The sequence below is a fragment of the Meriones unguiculatus genome, chromosome 1 (assembly GCF_030254825.1).
Source record: "Meriones unguiculatus strain TT.TT164.6M chromosome 1, Bangor_MerUng_6.1, whole genome shotgun sequence".
Classification (NCBI taxonomy): Eukaryota; Metazoa; Chordata; class Mammalia; order Rodentia; family Muridae; genus Meriones; species Meriones unguiculatus.
The window spans coordinates 159,228,261-159,249,385 of NC_083349.1; the positions used below are offsets into that span (position 1 = coordinate 159,228,261).

The following is a 21,125-nucleotide window of genomic DNA, read 5'->3' on the forward strand; positions in this document are numbered from 1 at the left end:
AGGAGGCTCATTAACAAGGAGCATTCCTCCCTGTTCTGTAGCAGGAAGTTCTGGAATGCTGGCTCTGGCAGAGTCGGCTCCCAGAGAGTGCCTCCTTCTCCTCTTCTTTCATTCTCTTTCCTTTTTGTTTTTAGTTTTTCTGGTTGTATTTTGTTTTGTTTTGTTTTTTCCAGAAAAAAGAGAGTCTCATTATGGAGCTTTGACTGGAACTTACTTTGTAGCCCAGCCGGCCTCAAACTCATAGATATCTGCCTGCCTCTTCCTCCTGAGCGTTGGGAACTAAAGGTGTGCTCCATCATGCCTGGCTCACTTTCTTTTACTTTTTAAGGTTCTGTGTGTGTGTGTGTGTGTGTGTGTGTGCACATGTAGAGGTCAGAGTTACTTTGTGGAGCTGAATCTCTCCTTCCATCATATGCATTCCAAAAATCAAACAGGGTACAAGGCTTGGTGGCAACACCATCACCCACTGTGCCCTCTCACTGGCCCTGTATGGCTCTTCTGGACATCAAATACTCACAAGCTAAGGCTGGGGCTCGAGAGGAACAGAATTTGAGTTGAATTCCCACGTGGCTCCAAACACGGGAGATTAGGAGTGAGGAGAGCCGCGCCCCCTTGCTGCCTGGAAGATCCTGACATGTGCTACACTGTCACCAGAGGCGTGGAAGGGGATCTTAGGGGCGGCCTGCAACCTGTCCTGGCTAAACGTGATTCTGCAACGTGCTCCTGACAGCGGCTGCACCTGGCCGGCCTCCAGCTGCTGCTTCAGTGGTTTAGTTAACTACGCCGCGAGGCACAGCACAGCTTTGTTCGGTCACTCAACTCACCTTTATGAGCATCAGTCACACGCTGGGTCATTTCTTGGCCGTGAGAGCTTTTCTGTGAGCTCAGAAAGTAACCCTTTTTCATTGGACTGTGAGAGACTTCCCCTGTGGAGACACAAAACACATACACACACACACACACACACACACACACACACCTTACTCTGGAAAGGGGGCCAACGACAGACCAAAGTAACAATTCATCGTGTGACTAACAGGAGTTTGGCTGAGGAGTTATGTACGTGGAGCAGGGATGACCCAAAGCAGCCGAGTCACCACAAAGGCCATCCCAGCTCGGGTGATGACGCACAATCAGTGCAAACGTGAAACTCTGCATTGCGCCTGTCAGCCACAGGTCTGGGGTCAGTTCTGCCTAAAGCGGAGGCACGGGTTGGCACTGGACAACTCCAGGGGCTCTCATGCTTGTGGAGATGGTTCGTGTGTGTGTGTGTGTGTGTGTGTGTGCGTGTTATGACTCAGTTATCCGACAGAGATCAGTGGACAGGCAAAAGGGGACATCCCCCCAAATCTCCGTGATGGGTGCTAGCAGCTGGGAGACCAGAGACCTTGTAGTGGGTACACGCCCTGACGATTTTCTTGAGTGAATGTGTGTTCACATGTGTGTGGATCTGTGGAGTGGGGAGCACATGTGCCTTTGGAGGCCAGAGGTTGGTTCCTCTCTCCTTTCACTTAACTCAGAGCTCGCTGGTTCTGTGTAGCCTGACGGCCAGGGGCTCCTCTCTGCCACCTCCTGTGTGTGAACAGTCCAGGCATCTGCCACACCTACCTGGCCTTCATGTGCGTTGTGGGGACCCAGCACTGCAGGTGCCCCTTACTGAGGGAGTGACCATCCCAGGCCCAAAGCTGAGCTCCTCATTGTCACAGCAGCAGACCAGCTGGGCGAGGTGGGGGAGGGGATGCCAGGCTCTCCTTGCCTAGTCTCCCATCGCCTTTCTTGGTCGAGGAGCTATGCCTCAGGCTTTGGCCAATGGATGGAAGATGCGGGACAGAAGGCACGGCTGGAGCAGCTTCAGACATCCTCAGAATACATGACCACCCGTGGCTGCCATGATACAAATGATACAAATAACCTTTGCGTTGTCAGTCCCATTAATAATAAGTGGATTTAAGAATGAACTCAAGTGGAGACACGAAGACAGTTGTTGGGGTTTAAAAAGAAAACTCCAGTGAGGGCCAGCTGTCAGCCTCCGCCATAGCTCAGAGGGGGAGGGTGGAGAGAGGGGAAAAGGCCATGCCACTGTTGGTCAACGCGAGGTGGGAGTGAGGCTGTAAAGGAAGAGCAAGGAAGCAGAAAATGTTGAGGGAAAACCCCAAGATTCAGGAGAGCATGTTAAGAAAAGCCATAGAAGAAGAGTTACACTTTTTTCTGAATAACTTAGAAAAATGTCCTGGTCGCTGTTCGGTTGCTGTAAAAACACACCACGACCTTGGCAACTCTTATGAGAAAAAGTCATTTGGTTGGGACCGGCTCACAGCTTCAGGGGCTCAGCCCGTGATCAAAGGCGGGCGGTACAGCAGCGTGCGGCTGACGCAGCGCTGGAGAGGTCGCCGAGAGCCTTACACCCTCTCCACGGCAGCAGGCAGAGCGAAAGCAACCCTGGACCCTGCGCGGGCTTCTGAAACCTCAAAGCTCACCACCCCACACCCCGCGACACACTTCCTCGCCTCCACCAAGCAGACACCTCCCAGGCCCCTCCAGAGAGCCGCTCTCACCCAAGCCACCACAAGAGGGCAGACTTGAGACCCTGCGAGGCTGCTGTCCACAGCTTTCTGCACAAGGACTGGGATCGGGGAGGAAAAGAGCGGTATCCCACTAAAGGACTAATTGTCCCGCTCATCTTTCTAGCGGCTTAAGGTAAGCCCACCTTCCTATGGGTGCTCCCTCAGCCAAAGCGACTGACCAGACCATCTGAAGTATTTCGTCTCCACCCAGGCCAGATGGACTCAAACACTGGGTCCTGAGACCAGGGAGGGAGGAGAAGTCTCCGAGGATGGGCCAAACCTTAACCCAAGTACAGACATTCCATTCTGCCCCGGTTTTCATATCATATCATTCACGACCTGCCTGTCACTCATCACTGCCTGACACCGTCTTGACTTACCAAGCCTCTTTTGTGTCCTTCCAACAGCCATATTGATTTTAACCACAGAACCTTTGCCCTCGCTGACCCTCCGCCAGGTCCACTCTCATCCCATTGCAGAGCTTGAGCCATTCTCAGTGGGACTCTGCTTTAAGGTCACCACCTCAGGGCTGGAGAGATGGCTCAGAGGTTAAAAGCACTGCTTGCTCTTCCAGGGGTCACAAGTTCAATTCCCAGCAACCACATGGTGGCTCCCACCATCTATAATGAAATCTGGTGCCCTCTTCCTGGCATTCAGGTGTATATGCAGGCATAAAGCTGTATACATAATAAATAAATAAAATCTTCAAAAAAAAAAAAAAAGGTCAGCACAGCACCTCAAAGGCCTCTCCCTCTAAAATGGAGGGTTCAGGGCATGGCTTAGTGGTAGAGCTCCTGCCTAGAATCCTCCAGGGAGGGGCTAGGGATATGGCTGTAGTGTGCCTATGTAGCCTTGTGAGGTCCTGGGTTATACTCAACCCTTAAAGAAAAAAAAAAATAAGTAGGGCACACATACATAATTTTCTTACTCTCTGATACTAGGTGTCCTTATGTGCTTCCTGTTGCTGATAACTCACTGGCAGAGACTGAGTTTAAAAGGCTGCATATCTATTTATTTTGTAGATTCTGATCCAAGGTCAAAGAGCAGATGCCCACCTGGTGATGACCTCTCTGCTGGCTGAATTCCCTGGTAGTCTGGGGCACCACATGGGGAAAGAGAAGAGCACACGAGAGGCTGGCAAGAGGGCTCGGCGGGTAGAACCCTCTGCTGCCAAACGTGACACAATACCTACGATTGATCCCTGAACCCCATGTGGTAGGAGGAGAAAATGGAGTCCCCCAAGCTTTTCTCTGACGCCCATACTTCTGCCAAGGCAACATGTAAAAGTCAGAGACCCTGGTTCAAACACCTCACCTGTTGCAAAGCAGCCCATTAACACACACACACTGTTCCCCAAAGAGTTAAAAAGGATTGTTCCCACAAGTTCTCATCTCCTCTTCCTTCCTTCCTGGGAATGAAATGTTCTTACCAAGCAGACTGGTTTTAAAGTCTCTCCTCAGACAGTTCAGTGCTGGGATGGGGCCCAAGGCTCCATGCTAGGCAAGCGCTCTCTCCTCTGGGCCCATTCCCAGCCTGCAGTTTCCACATTCACCAAATTCACCTGAGCACAGCCCTGAACTGTGGATGGTAGCTTCCTCCATCTCTGCCTGGAGATGCATTCTGGGGAAAAAAAAAAATTCGATGATGAGGACTTGACAAGCCGAACCACAGATGTGTGTGCTGCCAAAGGAAATCTGGTACATGTCTGGGTCCCAGACCTGCTCTTTTCACCGAGGAACACAAATCAGATGCCTGCTGAGTTACGCCTCACCTTGCAAGTATCGTTGTCACAATGCCATACTTGCTATTTTCTTTCTCTCTTCTTCCACGGTGAGGGTTCTGGGGACGGATAGACCTTGGGTTGTCAGGCTTGGTGAACGCATTTACCCACTGAGCCATCTTGACAGCCAGTAGGTTTTGTTGTTGTGGTGGTTTGGCTTTTTGAAACAAGATCTCACTGTTCGGGATCGCTCTGGCTCTCCTGGAACTCGCTCTGTAGACCCACCCCCCTCTGTCTCCTGCGTGCTGGAATTACAGGTGTGTACCACAGCCCTGGTGAGTTTTGTTGGACGTCAGGTCCTCTTTTGTAACTGGTACAGATGGTTGTGAGTGATCATATGGGTGCTAAGACCTGGCTCCTCCACCCAGCAGCCTGGGGCTCAAATCATGCTCCTCCCTTCCCCCTCAGAGGCAGGATCCACTAACAGGCTTTGAACTTACAGAATTGGTGGGAGTGAGGCCAGGCAGCCTGAAAGGCTGAGTTGTGAGGTGATTTAGCTTCCACACAGTTGTTGCTGGCTCCTACTGCGTACTCTGGAAAGGCCAGGTGACACAGCTCACTAGCAGCCGGCACACCGGCCTTAGACGGCTCAGTGAGTAAAGGTGCTTGCAGCCAAGTCTGGAGACCTGAGTTCGAGCTCCAGGACCCATATGTGGAAGGAGAAACCCAACTTCCACAAGCTGTCCTCTGACATCCACACATGCACCATGCACCCCCCCACCCCCACAAACATACAATGCCCTCACAGACAGACAGACAGACAAGGTTTTGCTACACAGCCCAGACTGGCCTCCCATTCACTATGTAGCCAGGGCTAGCCTGGAACTGATCCTCCTGCTTCTATCTCTGGTGTTGGGATTGCAGGCACCCGCCACCAGGTTCTGCAGTGCTAGAGACTAAAGACAGGGTTCTACACGTGGGCACAAGTGCTCCACTAACTGAGCGACAGCCCGGCTCTGGATTGTTTATTTATTTATTTATTTACTTACTTACTTTTTTAATTTTTAATTTTTTTGGTCTTTCAAGACAGGGTCTCTCTGTGTTGTCCTGGCTATCCTGGAACTCCTTCTGTAAACCAGGCTGGCCTCCAACTCACAGAGATGTGCCTGCCTCAGGAGAGCTGGGATTAAAAGTGTGCACCACCACCCAGGTTCTGACTGGCTCATGATAGAAATGGAGCATTCGCGTGCTCACCAAAGCAAACACGGATGTTTCTTCCTGTGACCCCCCCCCCCCCCCCGGGTCTCTTCCAGCTATTTTGAAGCAGTCAGGCGACTCCTGAGCGGTAGGTCAGCACAAGGGAATTCACTGTTGTATTCTAGCTGTAACACTGTAACCTTTGACCGGTGGCTTTTCCCCACCCTCCCACCTCTGCACTGCGCTGCTGCTGCTGCTGCTGCTGCTGCTGCTGCTGCTGCTGCTGCTGCTGCTGCTGCTGCACGCCTCTGCTTCTCCATCAAGTGCTTAGTCTCCTCTGGGTGAGGTTTAACGGCTTATGTGCCTTGCCATAATGCCCTCTAGCACCATCCTTATTACAGCAAATACTAAGGCTCCCTCTTTCTGTGGGTGCGTAGTATCCCACGGTGTGTACAGACCACATTTTCCTTATCCACTCACCTATGAATAGACACGTAGGTTGGTTCTGTATCTTGGCTCCTGTGGACAGTGCCACAATGCACACAGGAGCAATCATGGGGCATTCTTTAGCATGCTGGCTTCCTATCCCACAGGAATAGTCCCCAGGAGCGGACTGACAGGTCTTACGTTCATTCTATTTCCTGAGGAGCTTCTATCCCATTTTCCACAACAGCTATAGTATTTCAGTATAATTTATTGATGACCGTCCATGTGAGGGCGTTCCTTTCAGGTCTGGGGGGGAAACCAGGGCCTCACACATGCTGTCCACGTGATTCTCACCCCTCCGTTAAATTCACAAAGTGGATTCCCAGGAGCCAGAAGTCTACTTGGGCGTTAGGGAGCAGGAGTCTGCTTTTCTTCATATTCTTACTCTGCCTCCAACCTGCATGACGCTCCAAAAGTCATCCACTGACTGATGCAATTTCTATGTCCCGCATTGTGCTAAGTGCCATTATTTCCCCTGGAAAACCAGGCCTGGAGGCTCACAGCTGGAATCTCGGTGCTAGGGAAAGCGAGGCTGAAGGACACCATACCATACGTTGAAGAACAGCCCGGGCTATCCAGTGAGAGTCCGGGGTGCACAGCTGTGAGCCCAGCATTCAGAAGATGGAAGCAGGAGGATGGGGAGGTCAAGGTTACCCTCAGCCACATAGAAAGTTCCAGGGTAACCTCTACCGCGGTGAGCGGCCATCGAATCTGCGGGGCCCTGGAAAGGGGCCGAGGCAGGAGGGTAGATCAGTTTCCGTTTCCGCCCCTGTGGTGAGGGTTTCTGGTTCGCCGCGAAGCCACCATTCTCCGCACCTGTGGCGTCCACCCTGCTTGGCGCCAGGAGAAACCACCCCGCTGAGGTTTCTGTGCTCCCGGATCACAATGAGACCCAGTCAGTCCCAGCGCAAAAAGGGGCAAGGAAGAGGGTCATCAGGAGGAAGGGGCCTGAACGCGGGAAAAGCCCAGGCCTGTCCGTAAAGCTTGCCCGGAAAAGTTCTTTCATTTTGACCTAGGGTATTCCCCCAACTTTTTTTTTCTTTTTCTTTTCTTAAATAGAGTCCCACGTAGACCTAGACAACCCTGAACTGATCCTCCTGCCGCCACCTTCCAGATGCCGGGGTGACAAGTGTGTGTCACCACGCCCGGCTTTTCGTGCCCATTTTACAGAGGAGGAAACTGAGGCTGGGAGGGAGCTCTAGGTAGAGATGCCGCAGGGACTGGAGCCTCTGAGCGGAGCAAAGCGCCCCGGAGGGCCTGGGACGCTTCGGGTTCCCCGGGGGAGGAGCGGCGCGGGAGCACCGGGACCCGCGGGTGCGCGGTGCGGCCCCGCCCCCACGGGGGACGTGAAGACGCGGACCCCGCGCAGCGTGGGGACATGTGACCGACTGCAGAGGCCGCGCTGCTGCGCAGGACGCGGCGAGGCGCGCGCCGAGGCCCGGGAGCACCGCCCGGGAGCACCGCGGGGCGCGCGCGGGGGGCAGACGCCGGGCCGCACGACCAGGGCGGGGTCCCCGCGGGGGTCCCCGGCTTTGCGCAGAAACGAAACCGAAAGAGGGGCCCCGGGGAGGCGGAGCCGCGCCGGCGCCACCCAGCCCGAGCGGGCCCGGACCCAGGCGCGGCCAGGTGTGCCCCCGCCAGCACCATGGCTCAGGACGGCGTGGAGGTAGGACGGCCGCGTCGCCGGCGACAGGCCGCGCCGAGACCGCTCCCGGGGCCGCCCCTGCCCGGGCCGCCTCCCTCCTCCATCCCCGGGCACAGCGGGGCTGCGGGGCCAGGGGTCAGGAGGACCGAGGGGAGCCTGGCCTGCATCACCCCCCCCCCCCCCGCCGCGCGCCCCGCCAGACCTCACCTTCGCAGCCGGGAGGCTGGGGCGAGCTGCAGTCTCCGCCCTCCCCCAGAGCCTGGAGAACTTTGGATTTTTCCAGGAAATGGCTTAAAGGGAGGAGGGGGGGATGGGGATGCGGAGGCTCAGGAGCCAGGGTCAAGCTCAGGAGGATGAAGGTGCGGGCGCTGCCCCCGGTCGCCCACACACACACACCAGACTTCATCCCTCCCTCTGTCCCAGTTGGAGAAGAGCGTCAGGCGCCTCCGGGAGAAGTTTCATGGGAAAGTGTCCCCCAAGAAGGCAGGGGCTCTCATGAGGAAGTTTGGCAGCGACCACACCGGAGTAGGGCGGTCTATCGTGTATGGTGAGTCAGCCTTGGGGAGACGGTGGGTGGGTGTGGCCTAATCGCTTCAGCGACCCTGGCTCCCCCTTGACGTGAGGCGCTCCACCGCCTGGAACTCCTACACACACTTCAAGAGCCCCTCCCGTGTTCTCCCACCAGGTGTCAAGCAGAAAGACGGACAGGAACTGAGCAACGATTTGGACGCTCAGGTAACCCATCCTCCCTCCGTCCTCAGAGGAAGGGGGAGAATCCCCTTTCCCTTGGGCAGAAGGAACAAAGTGCCACCTCGCCATCTGGGTTCCTTCCCCTTCCCGAGCAGCCTGCGAACGGCAGGCGCTCACTAGGTTCTGATTACCTCAAATGGGGGAGACAGGACGGTGGGATACGGAGGTCCCGGATGTCGAAAAGACTCAAGGGAACTGTCCTTTGCACTAGGAGAAAGGCTGGTGCTGAGCTGGGGAGGAAAGAGGACTGATTGGAGGAGAAGGGATGAACCAATCAGCTTCTGTAGCTGGTACCCTGTGTGCTCAACTTGCTTGAAAGACATACTAAAGTTTTGTTTTGTTTGAGACAGGGTCTCGCTCTGCAGCCCAGGACTGTCCTGGAACTCCCTACACAGGCCAGGCTGGCTTTGAACTCAGAGATCCACTTGCCTCTGCTTCCCAAGTGCTGGGAATCCAGGCATGCAGCACCGTGCTGGGCACCGGAAAGGGTCCACCAAATACCATTCTTTAGGTTTAGGTCCATAAGCAAAGTGATAAAATAGCACTAGCAGGAAGTAGCCTTCATGGAGAGTGCCTGTGGGCAGACCTCCAGGCCGTGGTTCATGTACCCATGGTACCCCTCATCGTGGTCGCAGGGAGCAACCCAGTTACACAGAAACACAGCCCAGGGTCACGGCAATCGCCAGAGAGCAGCAGCCGACTTCCGGGATTCAAACTCAAGCCCCTCGGGGTGAAGCCTGGGCTCTGTGAGGAGCCACACAGAGAGAGGGGCTTGACCAGCGGGGAGCAGTAGAATAGCCCCCAAAGCCCAGAGCACTTTAAAGCCACACGGCCAGGGGCGGGGAGATGGCTCAGCCGTTAAGAGCACTTGCTGCTCTCACAGAGGACCCCAGATGGATTCCCAGCACCCCTTGGGACAGCTCACAACCACTTCAGTTCCGGGGGCTCTGACACCCTCCTCTGGCCTCCATGGGTACTGCCCATGTATACATGTACACAGGGAGACACACATGTACACACAGAGTGGCCAGGCGTCATGGGTGTGGCCTGCGCGGATGGAGACTCACCCGGGGCTCTGGGTTCTGTGGGCCGAGATCCAGTGATGTCAGATTCTGGCCCAATTGGGACATGAGACTAGCAGATGTGTTCACTTCTCAAGCCTGTTTGGGACACTGCACGTTTGTCTGTTTTTACGGTACAGGGGCTTGAACTCAGGACTTCATACCTTGCAGGAAAGGGCTCTGATGCGGAGCCGTGGCCCCAGCTTTCTATTTACTTGTAATCCTCCCGCCTCGCCCTTCTGGGTAGCTTGAATGACAGGCTTGTGCCACCATCCCCAGTGGCTAACTGGGGAGCCGTCAACACAGGCAATAGCGTTCCATCTCTGCGGGACCTGTAGAGACCCAGGGTCCTGTCTCCAGCCCAGGAGCCCCAGGCAGGGGCTAACCCTCTCTAAACACTCTAAACACTGGTGTAGCACCCCAGGGCCTTTCCGGTTTCTGCCCTCCCCTTCCCTGTCTCCCCTCAGGACCCCCCTGAGGACATGAAGCAAGACCGAGACATCCAGGTGCGTTGGTGGTTGGGGCGGGACGGTGTGGCTGGGAGGAGACGCAGGGTGGATACCCATCCGAGGGGCTAGAGCGAGGAGCTTGGCTGTGGGTTCTAACGACAGCAGTGACCTTGCCGTCGGCGCTCACCCACCTTGCAGGCAGTGGCCACCTCTCTGTTGCCCCTGACGGAAGCCAATCTTCGAATGTTCCAAAGAGCCCAAGACGACCTCATCCCTGCCGTGGACCGACAGTTTGCCTGCTCCTCCTGTGACCACGTGTGGTGGCGCCGTGTGCCCCAGAGGAAGGAGGTGATATCCCACACCTTGCTTGAGTCCCTCCTACCCCCATTCCTGACCTCCATGTCCAGAAATTATGTCTGGCCGAAGGTTATCAATTCTGTGTGCAAGTACGTGTGAGCGTGTGTGCATGCCTGTATGTGTGTGTGTGTGCAGTTTGGTGGTGGGTGTGTTTCTCAGTTGCCCTCAGCCGTAGGTTTTGAGACAGGGATTCCACTGAACCCCTGGGGGTCATCAGTTCAGCCAAGGGGTTGGATCTGCCAGCATGGCCCCGCAAGCCTCGTCTCAGCCTCGGCAGCACCGTGGCTACAGGCGCATTTAGCCATGCCTTGCAGTTCAGTGGCTGCTATGGCTTTGAACCCGGGACTTGTGCACAGCAGGCACTTTACCCTCTGAGCCATCTCTCTACCCTCTGTGTTTAGTTTTTAGTTCTTTAGGTTTCCTTGTTCTTGTGCACATTAGTATCTTTGCTTGTATGTATGTCTGCGCACCACAGCGCCACGTGGGTGCTGGGAATTGACACTGGATTCTCTGCAGAAATAACAAGCGCTCTTAACCTTTGAGGCTTCTCCCTGGTCCCTTGATTTGGTTTGGTTTGGGGTATTTTGAGGTTTTTGTTGTTGTTGTAGCTTTTGGTTTGAGGTTTTGGTTTTGGTTTTTGGTTTTTCAAAACAGGGTTTCTCTGTGTAGCCCTGGCTGTCCTGGAACTCACTCTGTAGACGAGGCTGGCCTCAAACACACAGAGATCTGCCCACCCCTGCCTCCCCAGTGCTGGGGTTATGTCTTGTTCTTTTGAGAGGGTCTCATGTAGCCCAGGCTGGTCTCGGACCTACTTTGTAGCTGAGGATGACCTTGAACTCCTCATCCTCCTGCCTCCACACCTGGTTCATGTGGGGTTGGGCTCGTAACCAGGGGCTTCACGCATGGCAGGCAAGCCCAACTTCTATATCCAACTGAAGTCATTCACCCTTGCGCTTGAGAAGTCAAACCCTTGGCTTTGACAGCTATGGCACAAATCAAACCCCAATCTGGCTTTCTAACCTCTTTTCTTTTCTTTTCTTTTTTTTTTTTTTTTTTTTTTTTACTTTAGACAGGGCCTCTCTATGTAGTCCTGGCTGGCCTGGAACTCAGAGATCCGCCTGCCAGAGTGCTAGGATTAAAGGCATACACTGCCGTGCCTGGCTTGGCTTCCTAACCTCTTGATTATGAGCGTGCTTCTGATAAAGCTGAGGCTGCACTGGTACAGAGTCAGCCTAGCACTCCTGAAGCCCACACACCAGGCTCAGTGATGCAGGCTCCTCCTCCAGTGAATCCTCCATGGGTCCCTAGAGCTGGCTTCTCCCTTCCTCCTCCCATGGAGTTTCCAGCAGTTCAGCCCAGCATCAGAGGTGGAGGCAGGAGGATCGGGAGTCAGAAGCTAGTCTTCCGAGACCACGAGAGACGCTGACTGAGCCCTGACAGCTTTGGGTCCCCCTCCCAATCTTCTCAGGTGTCACGGTGTCGAAAATGTAGGAAGCGTTATGAACCAGTGCCAAACGACAAGATGTGGGGTCTGGCAGAGTTCCACTGCCCAAAGTGTCGCCACAACTTCCGGTGAGGGCCCAGACCCCCTCCTACCCTCAGCCCTGTCCCACCCCAGCCCGCCCTCAGCCCTGTCCCAGCTGTCCCCTCAGCCCCTCACAGCCCTGCTGGCCCCCAGGGGCTGGGCACAGATGGGGTCCCCATCACCCTGCTACGGGTGCGGCTTCCCTGTGTACCCCACTCGGATCCTGCCCCCACGCTGGGACCGCGACCTGGATCGGCGAAGCACACACACCCACTCCTGCTCAGCTGCAGATTGCTACAATCGGAGAGGTGAGGCCCCGGTGTGCACGCGGTTCTGCACCCCCTGGGCGTTGACCCCAAGGGGTCATGGGCTGCTCCCTCATCCCATGAGTCCTCCAAGGTTCCCTAGAGCTGGCTGCTCCCCCCTCCCCCCCACGGAGTTTCCACCAGCTATATAGTGTCCAACCTGTTAGGCCCATGGACTCCACTAACTGTGGGTCTGTCCTGGACGCCAGAGAGTTTCAACACCTGTACATTTTATGACCTCTGACCTCTGTCATCTGGCTCCAGTGAGTCACCCTGCAGAGCCCCCCTCCCCTCTTAACCTCCAGAGTCCCTCAGGACCTCAGCAACTCTCCTTCCCCTAGAGCCCCATGTGCCTGGGACATCCTGTGCCCACCCCAAGAGCCGTAAGCAGAACCACCTCCCCAAAGTGCTGCATCCCAGCAACCCCCACATTAGCAGCGGCTCCACGGTGGCCACGTGCCTCAGCCAGGGCGGCCTCCTGGATGACCTGGACCATCTCATCCTGGAGGACCTGAAGGAGGAAGAGGAGGAAGAGGAGGAAGAGGAGGGGGATGGTGGGCCCCGAGAGTGATCCTGCCCGGGCGCGCACAGGGACGACAGACACTGTGTGTGGACGCCTCGTGTTGCTCTAAGATACCAGCTCAAGGAGATAGGAGCGCCCTCGGGGTGCTCACGGGACAGTCACAGCCGCACAAGCCGGGTCATCATCACAGCCTTCTTCAGAGAGTACGCCCCACCGCGGAACTCAGCCCAGTAGACCCCATCCTGGTAGCGGCTCCGGTAATGACCTCCATGATACCATACACCATTGAGGTTGGAGTGGGCACAGGCATGGTACCACCAGCCCCCACGATGGTACAGGGCGCAGTTACCTGAGGGGAGAGAAAGAATTTGTGTTTGCACCAAAATAAAAGTCTCTACCAGCACTTCTTTGTGCAAAGCTGTTGCAGGCATCCCTCAACCTTCCCTGTCTCACTGACTAGAAGCCCTGATCCTCCATCTCGTCACCAAAATAAAAGACTCTGGCTTCTCACTTTCTTCTTCAGAGTCATAGCCTTAATTCCCTATCACCTCGCCAAAATAAGAGGCAGATCTTTCCCATACCTTCTGCAAAGTAATAATCTATCATTCATTCCGTGTGTGTGTGTGTGTGTGTGTGTGTGTGTGTAGGGGTGTTGGTGGGGGGACGGGGTGGGCCTCTTCTGTTTCCTTTTTAGAAGGTTTATTCCAGGCGTGCTGGCACAAACCTGTAATCTCAGTGTGTGGGAGGCCGAGGCAAGAGGTTTGTAGTCTCGGACCAGCCTGCACTCCATAGTGAGATCCTATCCCAAAAATGAACAAACAGACTCGGTTTATAGCTCAGTGGTGGGGTATGCTTACATGGCAGGGTGATCCAGCTCTGTCCCTCCCTTAAAGGAATCTTAGCTTTCACTTTCAGCCCTGCACACAGCACAGGCTGCCTGGGTCTTTTAGTCATCAGAGGACTCTGGGCTCCCTGCCCCCCATCTGGATAAAAGCTCCTTGTTCTCTGGTTAGCCTAGACGCCTCCTTACTCTGAGGTACTCAGCCTTATGGGAGTTTCTGAGACAGGGTATCCTGTAGCCCAGGCTGACCTTGAACTTGCCATCCCAAGGATGACCTGGAATTCCTGCCCCTCAGGCCTCCATCTCCTGGAGCTGAGGCTGCAGCCCTGTACCACCACAAAGGAAACATTTATTCTAGTGTAGGTGCCCACAGGGGCTAGAGGTATCATATCTCCTAGTGCTAGAGTTACACTGCTGGGAGCTACCCAGTGCGGGTGCTGAGAACCGAACCCAGGAAGAACAGTATGTGCTCTTCGTTGCTGAGCCATGTCTGGCCTCCCAGAAGGGAAAACTTGGCTTTACTGCTCCCCACTCTAATCAGAAAAGCAGTCCCACCTCCCTGCCCTCCCACCAGAATGAAAGCTCTCCTTACCAGAATAGGAGTCCCGGTCCCTATCCACAGTGCTGAAAGGTTTGTCATTGTGCCAGGAGAGAGAATCTCCAGCATCACCATGGTACTGGCCAAGCCGCAGACGGTAGTGGTCACTCTCGGGTTCCAAGGAGAAGCTGTCATAGTGGGCACGTGCCCCGCGTCCCCCCCAGTCCTCCAGCAGAATCAGCAGCTCGTGGTCCCCACGGCTGGTCACCTGATGCACGGCCTCCAAGCCCAGCCAGTATTCCCCGTCTGGCCGGCCAAAGCCCACCTGGAAGGGCAGGAGGAACGGGATGGGGTACCCTCCCCGCCCAGGGCGATCTCCCTCACTCCTGCCACCAGCACCCACCTTGTAGTGCTGCCAGTTGGTGAAGAAATTGACAGAGCCATCCTGCCGCCTCTGGATGACGGTCCAGCCTCCGCCCTCCCGCTGCTGTTCGCACCACACGGAGACCACGCGCCGGCCCAGCCGCAGCTCGTACACTCCACTCTGCCGGTGGCCCGCCCCGTGAGCCTCCGCACAATCCCTCCACGGGCCTGCGGCAAGGTTCACACTGAGCCAAGCAATCCCTCGGGCGTCAGATCCCGGTTCTCAGCAGTCGCCTCACCCAAACCAAAGTCCTCTTCTGTCTTTTCTGTCATCACCTGAGGAAGGGCCATTTTCTCACCAGTCTCTCTTCTCTCAACAAGCATGGTCCTGTGAGCCAACCGCTCACCAGAGTAGCAGTCCTAATCTCTCATGCCCTCATCAAAATAAGAGTACTCCAGTGATGGTGCACCCGTTTACAGCCTGGTCTATAGAGCAAGTTTCAGGACAGCCAGGGCTACACAGAGAAACCCTGTCTCAAAAAGCCAGGACAGCGGCATACACCTGGCAATCCAGCACACCTGTAATCCCAGCACTCTGGAGGTAGAGGCAGGTGGATCTTTGTGAGTTCAAGACCAGCCTGGTCTACAGCAACGCTAGTTTGGGCAGCCAAGGCTACACAGAAAAACCCTGTCTCAAAAAAAAAAAAAAATTAATTAATTAATTAATTACCCATATGCTTGTTTTCTCTTCCTATTTTCACACTCTGGGAGACAACTGCAAACTGTGGTGCTCTCCCAGGGAAGCACATCTCCAGCCTGTTCTCCACACCAGCTAAGAGTCCTTCTTCTTAGCCCCTTACCAGAGTAAGGGCACCCTGTCCCCTAGTCCTCACACTGTGAGCCCAATCCTCACTCTGCTATTTTCATCTACCCACATGGCACTGGAGCCCCGGCGTCCTCATCTCTCTCACACACCTCCCATCAGGCCCACCTTGACTTACCCACCGGCCTGGTGGAGACAGCAAATTGCCCTGTGGGCAGGGGAGAAGATGGAGGCCCCTGCTGTCTCAAGCTCTGGTCTGGCTGCCGCTCTGAAGTTTGGTCCAGCCTCCTGCTGGTGTTGCTGGCACTGCCCACTAGACTCAGAGGAACCAAAGGCACCAGGGGCAATGGCAGGACCTGGGGCAGACATAATTACACTCAGCCCTCGGCAGGAGGCCTGGCATCCCCGGCCGGGGGCGGGGGCGCAGTGAAAGAGGTGGTGGATCAAACCTCCCAACGGATAAACAGCAAAGCAGGCAGGGCGATGTCTCCTCTTTACCACCCATCCTAACACAAGCAAGGAGGGCAAAGAGGGGTTGGGTTTCCTGCTCTACCAGGCTCCCTGCTCCTGAGACAGGGTGTCTTACTGCACTTGAGTTAGCCTGGCAGCCAGCAGGCCGCAGTCAACCTGTCTGCCTGCCACAGGCAGGCAGGCCCAGGCTTTCGAGGTGCTGGGGGTTAGAGCTCAGGCCCTCACTCTTGCGTAGCAAGCTCTTCCACACTGAGCTGTCACCCATCCCTTGCGTAACTTGGTTTGTGTTGATTTTTCGTTTGCGAAACGGTCTCCCTCCAACTGGCTAGCCCTCCTGCCTCTGCCTGCTGCGCGCATGTGGGTACTCTGTGCCGTTGAGCTCAGAAAGCTGGGCCGATTCCCACCCACCGTGCTGGTGGCCACCGCTTCACTGCAGCTATGTGCTGGGCCAGACTCATGGACCTTGGATGAGGTAGGGGAATCTACAGAACCATCGCTAATCCAAAATCCAGGGCCAACCCTGGAGATACGGTTCAGCAGTAGAGCTGTCACCTCACACTGGAGGGCCCCGGGGACCCCAAAACCAACAGGAATGAAAAAGAAACAGCCCAAGCTAGGCCTGTTGTCCCATGTCTGTCTGTCCAGCACCTAGGAGGCAGAACATGAGGATCAAGGTTATCCTCGGCTACACAAGGAGCTAGAAGCCAGCCTGGGCCACAGGAGACACAGTCTCAATTAAAACAAGCAAGCAGGCAAGCAAACAAACAAACAAAAACTGCCGGGTGCCGCGGTGCACACCTTTGATCCCAGCACTCAGGGAGGCCGGCCTGGTCTACAAAGGAAGCCCAGGACAGCCAGGCCTGTTGTTACACAGGGAAACCCTGTCAGGGAGTGGGGGAGAGGCACAAGGAAACATACAGAACCAATGAACCTGGGCCCATAGGAACCCACAGAGACTGAGCCACCAAACAGAGAGCGGACTTGGGATGGACCTAGGCCCTCTGGGCTTACGTAACAGCAATGCAGCTCAGTTTTCATGGGGGGCTGCTAACAGCAGGAGCGGTATGTGACTCTGTTGCCGGCCTTGGATCCCCTCCCCTAACCGGACTGCCTTGCCTATCCACAATAGGGGAAGTGCACCTGGTCCTACTACAACTAGATCTGTCAAGCCAGGTTGACAGCCATGGGAAGCCTCCCATGGAGGATGTCGGGGAAGGTGAGGTGAGAGGGTAGGACTGGGAAGAGAGAAGGCAGGGGAAACTTCGATTAGTATGTAAAATAAATTAATAATAATAATGATGGCGGTGGTGGTGCACACCTTTAATCCCAGCACTCAGGGTTAGAGGAGGCAGAGACAGATGGCTCTCTGTGAGTTCAAGACCAGCCTGGTCTACAAAGTGAGTTCAAGGACAACCGTGGCTACACAGAGAAACCCTGTCTCAAAAGTCAGTCCAACATTCAGAAACCTCGTGTAGTTACAAGAACACATTGTCTTAGGGGCTGGAGCGCTGGCTCGGCAGTTAAGAGCACTGGCTGCTCTTCAAAAGGACCCAGCTTCAATTCCCAGTACCCACATGGTGGCTCACCACAATCTGTAACGCCAGTTCGGGCTTCCCTGGAGACTGCTCACATACGTGATGCACAGACGTGCATGCATGCAGGCAAAACACCCACACACATTAAGAGTAAAATAAATATTTTTTTAAAAAAAGAATATGCAGCCCTTGTGTACGGTGACAGTCCGTGTGAGTCTAGGCGTCTATGAATATTTTCGTGCAACGGATGAGCCGTTCACCCGGAAGAGCAGTGGGTGGCGCCGCAGGCACAGTTTCGGATTTAGGAACTGTGACTGCCGAGCCGTAGTACCTGCTGCTGGCCCCGGTCCGGGCCGGCGCACGCGCGCTGCAGGCGGCCGAGGAGGCTGCTGTGCTGTCCCATGAGCTGCGCATGCTCGCGGAGCTGCGCGTCCACCTGCTGCAGGCGCGCCGTCGTCTGGCGCGCTCCGGCCGCGGCGTCCAGCACGCGCTCCGCCAGGAGGCCGAGGGCGGCTGCAGGCTCCGCCCCCGGGCCAGGCTCCGCCCCCGAGTCCTGCTGCAGTTGCGCGCGCAGCTGGCCCAGACGCGTGTTCAGGTCGCGGCTGTGCTCGCGCAGCGCGCGCACCTCGTCCGCGAGCGCGCCTCCCTCCGCCGCGCGCCTTTGCAGCGCGAGCAGCAGCTCTTCGTGGCGGCCCACGCGCATGCGCAGCGCGTCCAGTTCGCCGTCCTGGGCGGCTTCCGAGCTCCTGCAGACGGCGCCGGCCGCCTTCTGCGGGGACAGTACCAGCGTGACGCGGCATCGCGCAGCACCTCCAAGGGGCCGCTGAGTGCCTAGCAGGAGCAGCAGCTGCAGTGTGAGCAGCCTGGCAGTCCCCATGGCCACCTGCAGCGGAGAGGGAGGAGGTTACTGTCTATTTTAGCCCAGACCACTGTTTCAAAGCTCCCAGGTAGCCAAGGAGGATGGGGAAGTCTTAATCCTCCGGCCTCACCTCCCACAGCAGTGCTCTGAGCTGAGCTAGCTGGAGCTGGCGGCGCAGATTCTCCTTTCATCACAGCCGATCCAGCAAGCTGCAACTGTTTACACTCAAAATCCCCATCCAACCCCGGTTCCAGACCCCTTCTCAGCCACACGCGGTCATCTCTCTCCCCTCAGAACTTTAGTGGCTTCCTCCTCAGGGGAAAATTGCGTGTGTGTGTAAAACCCTAGACCTCACTCATGCTGGGCCACTCATTTCTAGTTAAGACTTGGTGTCGCTATGTAGCCCAGGCTGGTCCATCCCTAGATGGCCAATGTTGTGCCGCCGTGCCACGTTTCACAGTGTCTTCAGCCAGGTTAATATTCCTGCCCTGCAGAGCTCACAAGCTAACCTGCCACCACTCCCAGGCGTTCAGGATCTCATATTTGCACCACTAGCTCAGAAAGAGGCGTGGGTGCAAAGGTCCTGGGGTTAAATCTCATTTCAGACGTGCTGAAGAGAATAAACAGCAAGGGGGCCTGGGAGGGTGGCATGGCAGGGAAGAGGGAGGGAGGGAGCAGGAAGACAGGAAAGCACTTGAGGTTCTGCTCTGCGCCATCAGGAACCATGGAAGTTTCTGAGGTAGAGGCAGAGCGCAGTAGCGACAGCAGCCCCTCACCAGGCAGGAGCTCCCAAGAACTGGGCAGGTCTTCTCTTTGGCACATGTGGCTGCCTTCAAGCACATGTCAAAGCCTGGAGTAAGCAAGAGGCCTGAGGTCCATCCACCTACCCACCCACCCAAATCAAGACCAGGAGTCTCTAGACAAACAGCATCTACCTGTATCCGATTCTACCCCACTCTCACCTCTCGCAGATGCTGACTCCAGTGAGGTCTGCAGCAAGCCCACCAAAATCTGAGGAAGACCTGAAGGATTGTGAGGGCCTCTGTGCTGTCTGAATAGAGGAGGCTGGAAGGACAGAAGCTGAGAGAAGGCTTGGAAACCACCCATCCCCCCAAGCCTGGGATGGAGCCTGGAAGCACAGCAAGCATAAATATTTAGTATTTCCAGTGTGAGAACACCAGACAGAAAAGCCAGATCCCCATGCCCAGGCCTCCAGAGCATGATAAGAGAGGCCACTGACCTCCATGAGTTTCTTCCTTTCTCACAGAGGACCATGGAACATGGGAGACCTGTGGGATCCAGTCTCAAACAACCATGATATGCTAGTATGACAATGATGGGTATCAGTGAGCAACCTGCCTGGTGTTGGGGACACCCTTAAGAGGTAAAACTTATTTCTCATTTAATCCTAGCAGCCAGGACAGGGGTGTGACTCAACTGCTTAGTTTCTGCCCTACTGCTGTGAAGAGACACCATGACCAAGGCAACTTACACAAGAAAGCATTTAACTGGGAGCTTGCTTAGAGTTTCAGAGGATGAGTGCATGACCAGCATGGCGGGAGCATGGTGGCAGACAGACAGACATGGTCCTAGAGCAGTAGCTGAGAGCTCGCCTCTGATCCCCAAGCAGGAGGCAGAGAAAGACACTGGGCCTGGGGTGACCTTTTGAAACCTCAAAGCCCAGCCTCAGTGAAATACCTCTTCTAATAAGGCCACAGGGTTGTAGTAAATTCCCAAACTGTTCTACAATATTGGGTATCAAATTTTCAAATGTAGGAGCCTCATTCAAACAACCAGAGTCATTAGCTGTTCACTGGGTGTGGTGGCACAAGCCTTTTATCTCAGGAGGCTGAGTTCCAGGCTGGTCTGATCTACATAATGAGACCCTGTCTCAAAAAATGAAAGAAGAAGAGATGAAAGGATGAATGTGCTCACGCTCTGGCACATACTGCACACCTTAAAAAGAAAATAGCAGCAAGGCAATGATGGCGCAAGCCTTTGATCCCGGTGCTCAGGAGGCAGAAGCAGGTGAATCTCTGAGTTCGAGCCCAGCCTGGTCTACAGAGCTAGTTTCAAGACAGCCAGGGCTACACAAAGAAACACTGTCTCCAAAAACCCAGAAAAAAAGAAAAGAAAACTAGCATGGGCCGTGTGGCTAGAGCCGTATCTAGCCACACTCCACACAGCACAATTAATGCTCACATGTCCTATTACAGATTCTGTTTTTCTCCCACACAGTTGCATTTTCATATCAGTCAAACCATGCAGTGACAGAACAAGAATAAAAAGTCTATGTGGTCACTTCCCAGAGATAGAAAGCAGTCCCGCAGCCCAGACCCAGGATTCCTGACTAGACTTTCACTGGGCAAAATGGCCTCTCCTTGCTTAGCAGGGTCCTCAACTCCCCAAAACAGCACACTCCAAGGACAAGAGAGGAAAGGACTGTTCCAGACTTAGAAAGCAGCTGCCAGGGCCTGGAGAGATGGCTCAAAGGTTAAGAACACTGGCTCCTCTTCCAGAGGTGCTGAGTTCAATGGCTCACAACCATCTATACTGAGATCTGGTGCCCTCTTCTGACCTGCAGGTGTACATGCAGGCAGAACACTCTAAATAAAATCTTTTAAAAAATAAAAAGAAAGAAAGGAAAGAAAAAGAAGAAGAAGAGGAGGAGGAGGAGGAGGAGGAAGAGGAAGAAGAGGAAGAAGAAGAAGGTAAGAAAGCAGCTGCCAGCCCTGGGCTACAGGGAAAATCTTTTGCTTCTCCATTGCCAGCAGAGAGAAGAAACCTCAGAAGTCACAGAAAAGGACTAACGGACAAGAGTGCTTAGGAGGCAGCAACAGGCCTGAGATGGATGGAGACAGGAACAGAAGAAAGATGAAACTTTCGATATAATGAAAGGGGAAAGTTGCTGACAATATCATAAGGGGAGGGCTAAGAGTGGGAAGCCAGGTGGGGTTCCAGCGAAATAAAGGGTGAAGAGGGAGAATTGGGAAGGGACTTAACAGATGCATGCTCCTGGGTGAGTGTCCTTCCCTTCACTGAAAGGTTTTTCAGGAAGAAGCCAGAGTTCTGTGGCTGAGATGGTTGGTGTGGGAGGGGGGCAAATGGGAAGA

The 21,125-nt window shown here is 55.0% G+C and overlaps 2 protein-coding genes across 2 annotated transcripts; one reads left to right on the plus strand and one right to left on the minus strand.

Moving 5' to 3' along the window:
* The first annotated feature begins 7,375 nt into the window (after positions 1-7,375).
* Positions 7,376-13,092, plus strand: Shfl (shiftless antiviral inhibitor of ribosomal frameshifting). The gene is made up of 8 exons (XM_021652466.2): positions 7,376-7,633; positions 8,036-8,159; positions 8,298-8,347; positions 9,891-9,929; positions 10,071-10,220; positions 11,698-11,801; positions 11,908-12,062; positions 12,401-13,092. Exons 1-8 carry the CDS (start codon positions 7,613-7,615, stop codon positions 12,628-12,630), a joined length of 873 nt encoding a protein of 290 aa, XP_021508141.1. The 5' UTR covers positions 7,376-7,612; the 3' UTR covers positions 12,631-13,092.
* On the minus strand, positions 12,664-19,126 carry Angptl6 (angiopoietin like 6). Its single transcript, XM_021652465.2, has 6 exons — positions 18,975-19,126; positions 17,485-18,036; positions 15,326-15,503; positions 14,365-14,552; positions 14,016-14,286; positions 12,664-12,931 (listed from the first exon to the last, which is right to left on the minus strand). Exons 2-6 carry the CDS (start codon positions 18,028-18,030, stop codon positions 12,741-12,743), a joined length of 1,374 nt encoding a protein of 457 aa, XP_021508140.1. The 5' UTR covers positions 18,031-18,036; positions 18,975-19,126; the 3' UTR covers positions 12,664-12,740.
* Between the last annotated feature and the right edge of the window lie 1,999 nt (positions 19,127-21,125).